The sequence below is a fragment of the Geotrypetes seraphini genome, chromosome 11, assembly GCF_902459505.1.
Source record: "Geotrypetes seraphini chromosome 11, aGeoSer1.1, whole genome shotgun sequence".
Lineage (NCBI taxonomy): Eukaryota > Metazoa > Chordata > Amphibia > Gymnophiona > Dermophiidae > Geotrypetes > Geotrypetes seraphini.
In genome coordinates this window covers 97734090-97746820 of record NC_047094.1, presented here as the reverse complement: position 1 = coordinate 97746820, position 12731 = coordinate 97734090, and the positions used below count along the sequence as shown (strand labels likewise).

The following is a 12731-nucleotide window of genomic DNA, read 5'->3' as shown; positions in this document are numbered from 1 at the left end:
ACATTCATCTCATAACACTAGACTAGCATTCCATATATTATACTTAACAAAGAAAATGAACGAGCCTACTTTCGCTGCTTCTTTAGATGCAGAAAAGGCTTTTGATAGAATAGAATGGACATTTATGTATCAAGCAATGGAATGGTTTGGTATAGGTCCTGGATTCACACAAATGATACAAACATTATATAGCTCCCCTTCTGCTAGATTATACATTAATAATATGTTTTCAGAAAAATTTAATCTACAAAGAGGAGTTAGACAAGGTTGTCCTTTGTCTCCTTTACTGTTTGATATAGTTTTAGAACCCCTAATATTAGCAATCCAACAAGTAAAGGAGATACAAGGTATAATTCATTCAGATAAAGAATATAAAATATCAGCTTATGCTGATGATTTACTATTATATTTGAAGAATCCAGAAACTACCATTCCATATCTACTTGAACTAATAGAAAAATTCGGAAAATTTTCAGGATATAAAATAAACTGGAATAAATCAGAAATACTTCCATTAAATATACATTGTACAAAAAGTTTATTTAATTCATTTTCTTTTGTTTGGAAGGAAGATGCTATTAAATACCTTGGAATTTGGATTACAAAAAATTTGGAAGATACAATGAAAATTAATGAAAAAAATTTATTACAAAAAGTGACAGAGATGTGTGAGCAATGGAACCCCTTACACTTATCATGGTGGGGAAGAATACAAACTGTTAAAATGATGATATTGCCTGTAGTTTGTTACCAAATGGGAATGATACCAGTTTTCTTCCAAAATTCTTTTTATAAAAAATTAAATAGGATATTAACAAAATTTATTTGGCTTGGGAAAAACCCCAGAATTGCATTAGTGTCATTGCAAAGACCAATTGCGGAGGGAGGGGTAAATTTTCCCAACTTTTATAGGTATCATCAAGCCTATATTTTACGTCAAGGTATGTATTGGATCCTCCCAGAACCCACTGTAAATATCCCAGATTGGTTTTGGCTAGAATGGAGACTTATGTTTCCATTACGTCTTAGCCATGTAGTTAGTGTCAAAATGCCAAGGCTATACAAAGAACATAAAATATTCATGGATACATGGAAAACTTTAAGATATATAAGTAATCTAACTCCTATTCCAATTAATAAATCAACAACTCAAACAATTTGGTTAAACCCCAAGATCAAAATAGGCGGTTTCAAAATAATCTGGAAAAACTGGATAATAGCAGGTATTCGTACTTTAGACGACATAATAAAAAATGGTAAAATGCTGGAGTTTTCACAATTGCAACATAAATTTGATCTTAATAAAACACAATATTTTAGATGGTTGCAATTGAAGCAATCCATTCAGGAAGGGTTCCCTGAATGGAAAAATCTTACTAATTATCACAGCTTGGAATTCTTGTGTTTCCAGATAAATTCAATAGGACATGAAGCTGCACAGTGGTATAAATTAATATCCGGATATATAAATAAAAAACCAAAAAATGGTCTTAGAGACATTTGGAGCATTGAGATAAAGCACCAAATTAGTGCATCTCAATGGCCACGACTTTGGTCTTGGAGGTTAAAATGTACAGTGTCAGCATCTATGAGACAAACTTGGTTTTTTCTTTTACATAGAGCTTTATGGACCCCTACACGTTTACATAGAATAGATAGCTCTAAATCTAATAGATGCTGGCACTGTCATGTTGAAATTGGGACATTAGACCATCTTCTATTCTTTTGTCCATTCATCTTAACATTCTGGAAATCAATTTGGCCTCAAATTAATAGGATGTTAGAAAACCCAGTAGCCTTGACATATGATACTATATTATTTGGAACAACAATGAGAACAAAAAGTCAAATAACATCAAATAATAACAAACTTTTATTTATTTTAACTGGAATAGCAATACAACAAATCACATTGAATTGGAAAAATCATGACAAATTAAATTACACTTTCTGGTGGAATTCTGTTTGTCATATATATAAAATGGAGCTTACCATAGCAACACAAAAAGGATATATTAATAAATTTCAAAAGATATGGAGACCATTAACAGAATTTTGTAATGAATGATTAAATTTTCCCAAGTTAAAATTGATTAGAAGGGAATGAAATGGGATTTTATTTTTGATTTTTACACACTATATCAATGTTGAATGAATTTACAATAAAGTTGTTTTTAAATATTATTGATTGATTGGGAGGGAGGGAGGGGGAATTCTACATTCAAAAGAAATTATATAAATTTAGATTTACTACATAATATTATAAAATTGTATAACATTAATTTTCTAAAAAAAAACTTAAACTTGATGATGATAAGTATGTATATCAAGTGTATGTATTTAAGTTTTTAATAAGTTTATATGAAACACTTGTTGTAACAAAAGAAAATGAATAAAGATTATGAAAAAAAAAAAAAAAAAAAAAAAAAAAACAATGCACTGGGTGATCCTTCACAAAAGACTCCCCAGCCATACAAGGTGGCATCCATCATCAGTATCACCCATGAGGGGATGCAGAGAGGCCAGCCCTTGGCTAGCGTCTCTACCTGGAGCCATTGGGACAGATTATGACGCGCTTCCACTGTCCAGTGTAGCAGACTCTGGAGCAGATCTATTTGTGGAGACCAACGGGACAGGATTGCACTCTGGAGAAAGTGTACATGGACTTTAGCCCATGGCACCACGCCTATGATCACTACCATGGATCCCAGCACCTGAAGGTAGTGCCACACTGTAGGAATTGGAATAGCTAGAATCTCTGACATCTGGCATTTGAGTTTCAGCTTGCATGCTTCTGGAAGGAAAACACGGCCCTCTGCTGTGTCAAAAGGAATCCCCAGATACTCCAGGGATTGGACCAGGTCCAGATGATTCATGTGGAAATTGATGATCCAATTCCAGGTCCTGCAGGAGCTGGACAACCTTTGTCACTGCCTGGTGACCTTCAGCTTTGGACAGAGCTCTGATCACACAATTGTCCAAGCATGGATGAATCAGGATCCCTGCCTTGTGAAGGTGTACTGCAGCAACCACCATCACCTTCCTGAAGGTCCAAGGCACTGTTGCCAACCCGAAAGGGAGCGCCGAGAACTAGAAATGTCTCTCCAGAACATGAAACCTGAAAAACTTTCTGTGTTCCGGGAAAGTGAGAATATGTAAATATGCCTCCATCAAATCTAGCAAGGCTAGGATTTCCCCTAGTGCCACTGTAGCCATGACTGAATGCATGGTTTTCATCTAGAATCTGGGCATCTTCAGCGCCACAATAACAGACTTCAGATCCAGGATGAGTCCCCAAACATCTAAGACTTTCTTGGGCATGATAAAGTATATCGAGTATCTGCCCAAGCCTGATTCTGTGTCTGGTACTGGTTCCATGCTTGTATCTTCAGAAGCCAGTTTACCGTGGCTCTGACTTTGGCAGCTCTTTCTGGTCTTACTGCCGGAGAGTCTGTAAAGCCTTCCTCTTGAAGGATATCCAGCACCCATATGTCTGAACAGCATATCGCCCACCCTTCCTTCTGTTCGGAGAAGCTCAGACTGCAGCCTGGTATCATTTGGTCTTCTTTGCGCTAGCTGCTGATCAGAGAGCTGATGCCTGAGGACATCTGGAACCTCCAAACCTCTGTCTAGAGCACTGAGCAGAGGAACCCACCATTCCATGGTGAGAATGTCTATAGCCATGAAAGGAGCCATGACTTGACCCTCCTGGGGCATGTAGTCTACTGTCTGGCAATGATTTTAGATGACGATCCATCTCATTTACCATGAGATTGGCCAGCCCCTCGTAAAAAGAAGCCTGCTCAGAGTAGCCTTTGAAGTAGAATCTCTTGCCCATTGTCTTACCAGAGCATTCTTCGGGCGAAGACAGAATAAGCAGACACTTTGCTCATGACCCTAAACACCTCTGTCTGTAACATAGTCTACCCCTGACAGCAACAAACACCAAGGGGTATGCACTCTCCTCCATAGATAGAGCCCTGTGCAGCATCTTATGGTAGGTGTGTACTACAAAGGAAGCCACAGCCACTGCTTTTAGTCCCAGAGCTAAAGCCACAAACTGTTTTTTGAGGACCAAGTCCACCCTGCAATCCTGAGGATCTTTTCAGTATCACTCCTCCCTCACTAGGAAGTGAAGTCCACTTAGTGACTTGTGCCACTAGCAAATCCACCTTAGGCAGAGTAAAAAGCTACTGGAATTCAGGCGTCAATAGGGACAATTTTGTCATAGCACTGGTAACCTTCAGAGAGCCCTCTGGCGCTTTCCAGTGCTCTGTCAACATCACAATATCTCAGGGTACGATGGGAAAAACTGGATCAGTGCTGTTCATAAGAGATATTTAAGCATTGGTAGACGGCGGGAGATCCAAACTTAATTCCCGCAAAGTTACTGTAATGACTTCCATAAGGATCGTCACCTTGAAAAGCCTGCACACCAATGGGTCCTCTCCCTGATCCAGGGCTGCCACTCTTGGCTACTGTAGCCAACCTGAGATCTGGAATCCTCTAATCTGAGGATTCATTTTGTTGAAATAGAGGCATAGACCCTGACTCCAAACCTTCCCAGTCTTTTTCCAACTGGACCTCTAGTTCCAGTGGTAAAGCTTTCTGCTGAGGAACTATGCACTGCGAAGGTACCACTCCCTGCACAATCACCAGCAAAGCTCCAGACAATGTGGAGGACCCATTAAATTCCAAACATCAACTCATGAAAGCAGAGTCAAAACCCTGCACTGGATCTCCAGAGAACTTCTGCAGGGAACCTTCATGTCTCCTCAGGGGCTCAGAGGTATCTGCATACTTGTGTTTTGACAACGAAGACAAGTTGCAATTCAAGGGCTCCAGAAGGGATTTTTGACTCAAATGAGATTCCTGCAACTTCAAAGCCTTGAAGAGACTGAGGGGGGGGGGGGGGGGGGGGGGGCTAAGCTTAGTGCTCTTGCCTCCCCCTCACATGTCCTGCAGCACTTGGTGCATGGACGTTCCTCAGTCAACTATCCAGCACAAAACTGGCATGATAAAGGGGTAGAAAGGCCTGAGGAGTTCATAATACTCAATCACTAGTAAAATGTATTTATGCAGTGCTCTCCCTAGGGCCTTTTAGCCGGGCGGTCCGCCCAGGTAATTTAGATGACTGCCTAGCTAATTCTGCTGCTGCCGCCACTGCTCAACATTAAAAAAAACCAAAAAACAAACAGCTTGGAGATTTCAGGCCTTAGCCTGTAGCGAACTTATGCTCCGGGGCTCTAACGTGTGCATGCCGGCTTCCCTACTCTTCCCTCCGAAACCGGAAGTTATGTCCGGGGGGGGAGGAAGAGAATGGAAGCCGGCACGCACATGTTAGAGCCCCGAAGCATACGTTCGCTACGGGCTAAGGCGGGAGACAAGTCAGTGAAGCTTACAATTTGCTCTTCTTGCTGCCGGGTCCTGCCTACTTTCTGTTTCCGCGAAGGCAAGACCCAGCAGCATTTCTCCCAATAGGTCGATCGCGATCTTAGGCCGATCAGCCTTCCTTTCTCCCTGACATCAATTCTGCCTTCGGAGAGGAAGTTCTGGCAAGCCAATCGCTGCCTGGCTGGGCCGGAACTTCCTCTCCGATGACAGAATTGACGTCGGGGAGAGAGGAAGGTTGATCGGCCTGAAGCAGGGAGAGTTTGGGGCGGCGGCTTTGGGGCCTGTTATCCGATGGCGGCGGCTTGGGGGGCCTGTTCCCCGATGGCAGCGGCTTGGGGGAGGGCAGGGAGAAAGAAAGAAAGAGGGCAGGCAGGAAGACAGAAGAGAAACAGAAAAAAAGAAAGGGGGCATGAAGAGAGAAAGAAAGAAAGGGCAGGGAGAGAGGAAGAAAAAGTTGGGGGAGGGATTGAGGTCTGGAGGAGAGGAAGCATACAGGCTAAAAGAAGGGAAGAAAGATTGGATGCACAGTCAGAAGAAGAAAGTGCAACCAGAGACTCATGAAATCGCCAGACAACAAAGGTAGGAAAAATGATTTTATTTTCAATTTAGTGATCAAAATGTGTCTGAATTTTTATCTGCTGTCTATATTTTACACTATGGTCCCCTTTTACTAAACCGCAATAATGGTTTTTAGTGCAGGGAGCCTATGAGCGTTGAGAGCAGCACTGGGCATTCAGTGCAGCTCCCTGCACTAAAAACTGCTATCGTGGTTTAGTAAAAAGGGAGGGGGTATATTTGTCTATTTTTGTATGGTTGTTACTGAAGTGACAATGCATAGAGTCATCTGCTTTGACCTCTTTGAAAAAACCCCGGAATAGGAATGATAATTAACATTTTCTATGCGTACAGTGTGTTTTTTTTAAATTTTATTGTTGGTAGATCATTTTGACTTGGTCATTTTAAAAGTAGCTCGCAAGCCCAAAAAGTGTGGGCACCCCTGCTCTAGAACATCGCTCCTTAGTTTTATCAAGTGGTGCAGTGAGGGGCCAGCACTTTACATTTTATCACCTCATTCTTTCTTTTTTCTCCTCATGTACAGCACAGTTCTTTATTCTAAGCAGCTCTGGCAGTAACAGTACTACGGGTGCCTTATGCTACTTTCACTACCACTTGCAGTCAGGTTCGGCATTTTATCATGGTTTTGGTTTTTTATTTAGTTTTTCACCAGTATTTTCATTTATTTATTAAAGCAGCCTTTTTTAAAAGCCCGATGCCCCTCCCCTATCAGTGTGCATTCAATCCACTGCCGACACTTTTTTGGCGTCTCTTTCAAATGATCAAATATCATAGCCCCACTGTCGCGTGTTCACATTTATTCTGCGTACGAGTTTATCTCATCAGTGCAGAGACCTTTTCGGTAAGTCCATTTTACTCTCCCTTTTTTACTTTCCCGAGTGCTGTGGTTTTATTCTTTGGTTTTAATAGAAGCTCATTTGAACAATAATTTAGATCTTTCCCAGGTTTTACTTTTCATCTACCCAGTCGGCTTGTCTTTGAGCTACTATCGGCTTATGTTTTCAAGATACACTCTGCATTATCAGCTGTTCATTTCCCATACGTTTACTTTTGCTCTGTTTAGGTTTATATAGCCTAGGCATACTGTTTGTAACCAGCCATCATTTTAAGTATGTATATGCCCTATTTTAGGGGGGGGGGGTTTAAGTTATTTTAGCATGTTATTTCATTAATTCTGAGTTCGGTGTTACAATATGTTGTTCTTGGTTTTTAGTTTACACATTATTTATTCTTTTCTATGACATGTTCGCATCGCAATTTTACTCAAAAGTATAAATAGGTATCCATATTTCCATTCAAGTTTCATCACGGTGCTCTGGTTTGGCTCCAGTATTTGTCACTTCTGTTCACCAGGTCTGGCTATCCGTTACCGACTCATATTTTAAAGACTCACTCGTTATAATTAGCAGGGATCCACACGTCTCTTCATAATGGACATGTATGATTTTAGCATTTGGATCTTAGTACTATGAGTTTGGTCTTTTCTGGTTTCCTTTCTATAGTCTGCTTTTTGTCTGGAGTCTTTTGAGTTTAGAATTACATTTTATGACATATTTTTGTGGTTATAATTGTATGACATGTCTAAATCGGTCAAGTTATCCATTCTTTTTATTATTTTTTGTCCCCCCATACAGTGGCAGACCGCCCCGGGTGCCAGCCCTAGGGGGGTACACAACCAGCTGGATCCAGAACCTTCCGAGCTGCTCTAAATGGCACCTGCACTTCAGCGCAGCTGCCGTACTTATTCTGAAACAGAGTCGGCAGCCGCACTGAAGTGCAGGAAGGTCCCGCGATGACTTCATTTGACGCCTCTGCCTCCAGAAGACGTAAGTGACATCGGAAGGGGTGGACCGGCAGCTGCAGACATTGTGGAACCTTGCCACAACTCCCTGTGTCTGCCGGCCCACCCCCTCCAACGTCACTTACATCTTCCAGAGACAGAGGCAACAGAAGCAGTCATCATGGGACCTTGCTAGTTTGGAGGGAGAGAGGAGCATAGAAGGGTGGTGGAGGGAGAAAAAGGGGGTCAGGGTGGTATGGAAGGGTGATGGAGGGAGAGAAAGGGGGCAGATGCTGATGGAATTGGTGTGCAGGGAAAGGAGAGAGAGACATAAGGGGGAAGGATACTGGATGGAATTGGGTTGGAGGGAAAGAAAGGGGGCAGATGCTGATGGAAGTGGGGGGAAGGGAGAGGAGAGAGTGAAATGCCAGACCATGGGAGTGTGGGAGAAGGAAGGGAAGAAGAGGAGAGAGATGCCAGACCATTGGAGGAGGGAAGGGAAGAAGATTGATGCCAGAATAATAGGGGTGAAGTGAAAGATGGAAGGGGAATACAAGGAGAGAAGATGCTATATAGAAGGGGCAGAGAGAGAGTAGTCAGTGGATGAAAGGAAGAGAGTGATAAGATTGAGGAAAGCAGAAACCAGAGAAGACAATGTAGAAAAAAATTCAATTTATTTACTTTTTTGCTTTAGGGGAGATGCATCGCTGTTTCTGTGGTGTTGCTTTGTATGCAGAGTCCAGCTTCTTGGAGGTTCAATTTAACCTTTGTCTACGTTTTTCTATTTTATCCCCCCTTTTACAAAACTGTAGAGCGTTTTTTTAGCACTGGCCATGGCAGTAGTTGCTCAGAATTCTATGAGAGTCTGAGCTGTTACCACCATGGCTAAAAACTACATTACAGTTTTGTAAAAGGGAGAGGGGTTAGTTTGTGATTACATATTCCATACTAGGCGAAAGTGTTTTCTGTGTTCTGTGTGTTCGAAAGACATGGTTTTCAGTTAGGTTTGACTGTAGGATTGATCTGTACTAGTCTGGCTTGTTTAGTTTTATAATGGGTGTATTGATGTACTGCTCACTGCCTTTTCCTAGGTTCACTCTTGTGTGATGTGTGGATTGTTACTAAAAATCATGTTTTTCATACAGATGGGGGGGGGGTATGTCAAAAAATAATGGGCCTTGGGTGTCACATATGCTAGGTACACCACTGCCTTCATAGTTTATATCTAATCCACAAGCCTGCTTTTAGGACCTACAGGGTATGTATCCCTCCGATTCATGACAATTTCACTTCTCATGTTATCTTATCCATTTTTTTTATTATACAACTGACCAGATAAGCATCATTCTTTGACGTGATTGGACCTTGAAAACTAACGGCAACAGTGTTCTCCCCAGAAATTTTTTCCAGCCATGAAAAACATTTGCTGCATTTAGTGTGCCACAAAAAACATTTGCTTCGTTTAGTGTGCCGGAGTTAAAAAAGTTTGAGAGACGCTGCATTTGAAAGAGGGCAAATATCTAATTATTCACTTCTAGAATTGGATACTTCTTAAATTTAATAAAAAATTATGGAACAAGTGTCAAACCTTAAGAAAGGCAGTCATATTGAGCTTTGGAAAATAACTAATAATAATTAACTAATACAAATAGCACACATTTAGGGCTCCTTTTACTAAGCTGCGATAGCGGTTTTACCGTGTGCTTAGCTCGCGCAGAATTGCCACACGTGCTAGATGCTAATGCCAGCATTGAGCTGGCGTTAGTTCTAGCCGTGTAGCGCGGCAATTCTGCACGCTCTAAAAACGCTATTGCAGCTTAGTAAAAGGGGCCTTTAATTTTCCCCACCACCAAATTTCCCTGTCCCGCCCCACCCGGCTACTTTTTCATGCCACCCGGCTGGAAAAAATTTCTGGGGAGAACACTGTTTATTTATTTAGTTTTATATCCTGTCCTCCTAGAGAGCTCAGAATGGTGTTTTGAGGCACAGAGAGGCTTTTAAAATAAATTAGGAAATCTAAGTTGGCCGCCATGGAAGTGTTTTGGTGCCTAAAAATGGCCCAGGAGAACAAAGTCAAAGTCAGTAAATAGGAATTTGGAGGAGGGAGACCTTATAGGGAGCCCCAGATACCTTTAAAACTGCTCTTTGGTGACCCCCCCCCCCTCCCATAGACAGTAATGCACTGGACTCACAGAACAGGAAGGTTCTGCCTGTATCAGTTCTCACGGAGGCTGGAACATGGAGAAGATTTCTGCCTCACAAAAGCCTGAAGTTTCTCCAGGGGCTTGTCTCTTTGGGCTGCCTTTTACACAGCCTCATGGGTCTGGAACCTTTGACCCTACTAGCTCCTGCATTCAAGCATGTGAAAAATTTCAGGGCAAGCTGCGCTTCCAGGGGAACCCTCCCTGAGATGTTCCAAAGTTATTGCAGGCTGGTGAGAGAGGCACCTTAAAAGGTTAACATCCCCCCACCCCCAGCTATAGTCCTCTGAAACAGAGACTGTATCTTCTTCCAGGCAGAGCTATCCCAGGATCTCTGGGAACCTCTGTAACACCAGGAATCCTCAAAATCAGATTTAAAAACCCTAAAATAATAAACAGATGCAGAGCAGAAAAAAACGATACCTTTCCAACTCTCTTGCAAAAGGAAAAACTAAGATGGGACACACAAGGCGGTGGAGTTGATAAATGTAGATGATGCCTTCTGCAATCCTTGAGGGTAAACAGAGAGCCTATTAATCAGGACTCCTGCCCTTCCTGCACTGAAAATCGCTTTGAATATCAAATTAGAAAGGATCTTATTTCTCACATACTCAAATGTCTTGAAGACCATCAAAGGAACAAAGAGGTAAAACTCACCAAACTATAAAAGAAGATATAAATGCTTATAAATTTATCCTAAGTTGCATATGTATATGATGTAAGCAAGAAGTCCGATAATGATGATGATAATAGTAATCAAAATAATATGAAACTTAAGGTGTTGTACTCAGAAAATGTCTCTCTGGGGAATTTATCTACTGTATTATCCACATAATAAACATTTCAGACTTCTTTTTTTTTTATAGTCTTGAATGCAAGAATTAAAGGTTTCCAACAGTCTGATGCTATGAAAAAGGGAAGGCCCATCTTGTATCAAGCTCTGTGCTGTTTCCATAATGGATCATTATACTCAGGGTTTTCTTCTATTACTGATACGCAACAGTAAAGTTAGTCAACTAGATAGTATGAAACAGAACTTCTGTACTAATATATAAAGGGGCTCATATCAGTAAGAATGCAAGTTCCAGAGCAAAGAAGCATTACAAAATATGCATAAGAACTTGCTAAATAAACACAGACTAAATAAACCCTAGTTAAGAAAATGTACCTTTTTTCCTTCATTCTTTTTGATGACAGATTTGCTTTCATCAGGATTCCTTAAGCAAAATAAACCAGATGTTAAAAGCTAGCGGTGCTTTTTAAAATAATTTTTAAGTACTAAGAATTAAGTTTATTCTTTGTCTGCTGTATATCATTTGTAAAATGGAACTTAACATTTTTCATGTGCACCCATAAATGTGACAAATTGTTTTACTGGTTTCAAGAGCAGTACAAGGGCTCAGGGAGAAGAATTGCAAATTTGCCCTAAAAACAGTTTTGTGGATCAGGTGCCTGTAGCAATGGATAGCAGTTTAATTTTGCTGCAGTAAGTGCATCTGTAATTAACAGCAGATTAATTATTGCTCTGGATTGCTAATTAAATGTTAATTAAACATTTTAAAGGGCAACTGCTAGCTGGCCTAAGACTCCAATTGGCTTTAAGGATCTAGCAAATTGAAGTCTTAGGCCACTCCCTGTGCATCCCAGAATGTACTGGGAAGGATATCTAAGAAGCACCTGGGCCAACCGAAGTCTTAGGCCTGGGAGTGGCCTAAGACTCCAATTTGCTAGATCCCTAAGGCCAATAGGAGTCTAAGGTCATGCCCAGTGCATCCCATAAAGCACTGGGAAAGAGGCATAAGATTCCAGTTGGCCTAGGTGCCTAAGGCTCCTCCTATGGGAAGGGGGGGTCAGGGGGTCATGTGTGTGTGTGGGGGGGTGCCGGTAAGAGTGAATGGGCATCCCTTCTGCCGGGGGTTGTTTTGGGGATGGCGGCAGGAGGGATGTTCGCAGGGTGGGGTTTCCCTGCCGTAGCTGCACAGTTGATCATGGCAGGGAGAATCCTTTGCCATGATTAGTTTAGCGGATGCATTTATTTGAAATGTAGGCCACTATTTCAATGGCCTATATTTCAGGTGTCTATCGTGGCCCTAGGGAGATGCCTAGGGCTGCTTAAGCATGTCCATGCCCAGCCTTGGGCGAGCTTAAGCGTTCCTAAGCACCTCCCTGCACCCATGACAGATGCCTACAGCATGGCGGTCTGACTTGGGGTTATTTTTTAAGAAATCATGTGTCTTGATTTGTTTATAGTTTATAGTTTATTCAATTTTTGATTAAACGCCTTTTCGATACTACAAAGCGTTGTACAAAGTAAAAAGTATTAACATTTAACAAAAATGACAATTAAACATACTTTCCTATAATAAACTACAAGACTACAGACCGTACAAACTGGGTAAATGTTGACCAATAGGCCATAGAAACATAAGGAAAAGAGGGAAGAAATACACTTGTAATAGAAAAGTGAGGAACATATAAGGGAAAAACACTTAGGAACTGGGGAGCAGTATAAAATTAATAGTTAAGGGAAAGTAGTTCAGTTAAAAGCATCTTTAAAAAGAAAGCACTTTAAATTGCTTTTAAAATTTTTTAGGTTTTTTTCCATTTTTATATACAAAGGGAGAGCGTTCCAGATTGTTAGACAGCAGTAGGACACCTACCACTGCCTATAATTGGGACACTGTTTATAGAATTTTCCCCAAATGTCCAAAACAAAGTGATATTGTAAATAAATTCTTCAAAAAATATTTCCAATAAATATCACAAATATTTCCATATCA

At 41.1% G+C, this 12731-nt stretch overlaps 1 protein-coding gene across 1 annotated transcript in view; it reads right to left on the bottom strand.

Moving 5' to 3' along the window:
* The window catches only part of SYCP2 (synaptonemal complex protein 2), a 406987-nt gene that overhangs the window by 125196 nt on the left and 269060 nt on the right, over positions 1 to 12731 (bottom strand). Inside the window, exon 26 of the mRNA XM_033914513.1 lies at positions 11120 to 11168. Within this exon, the coding sequence (XP_033770404.1) occupies positions 11120 to 11168 (49 nt within the window). The remainder of the gene's footprint in view (positions 1 to 11119; positions 11169 to 12731) is intronic.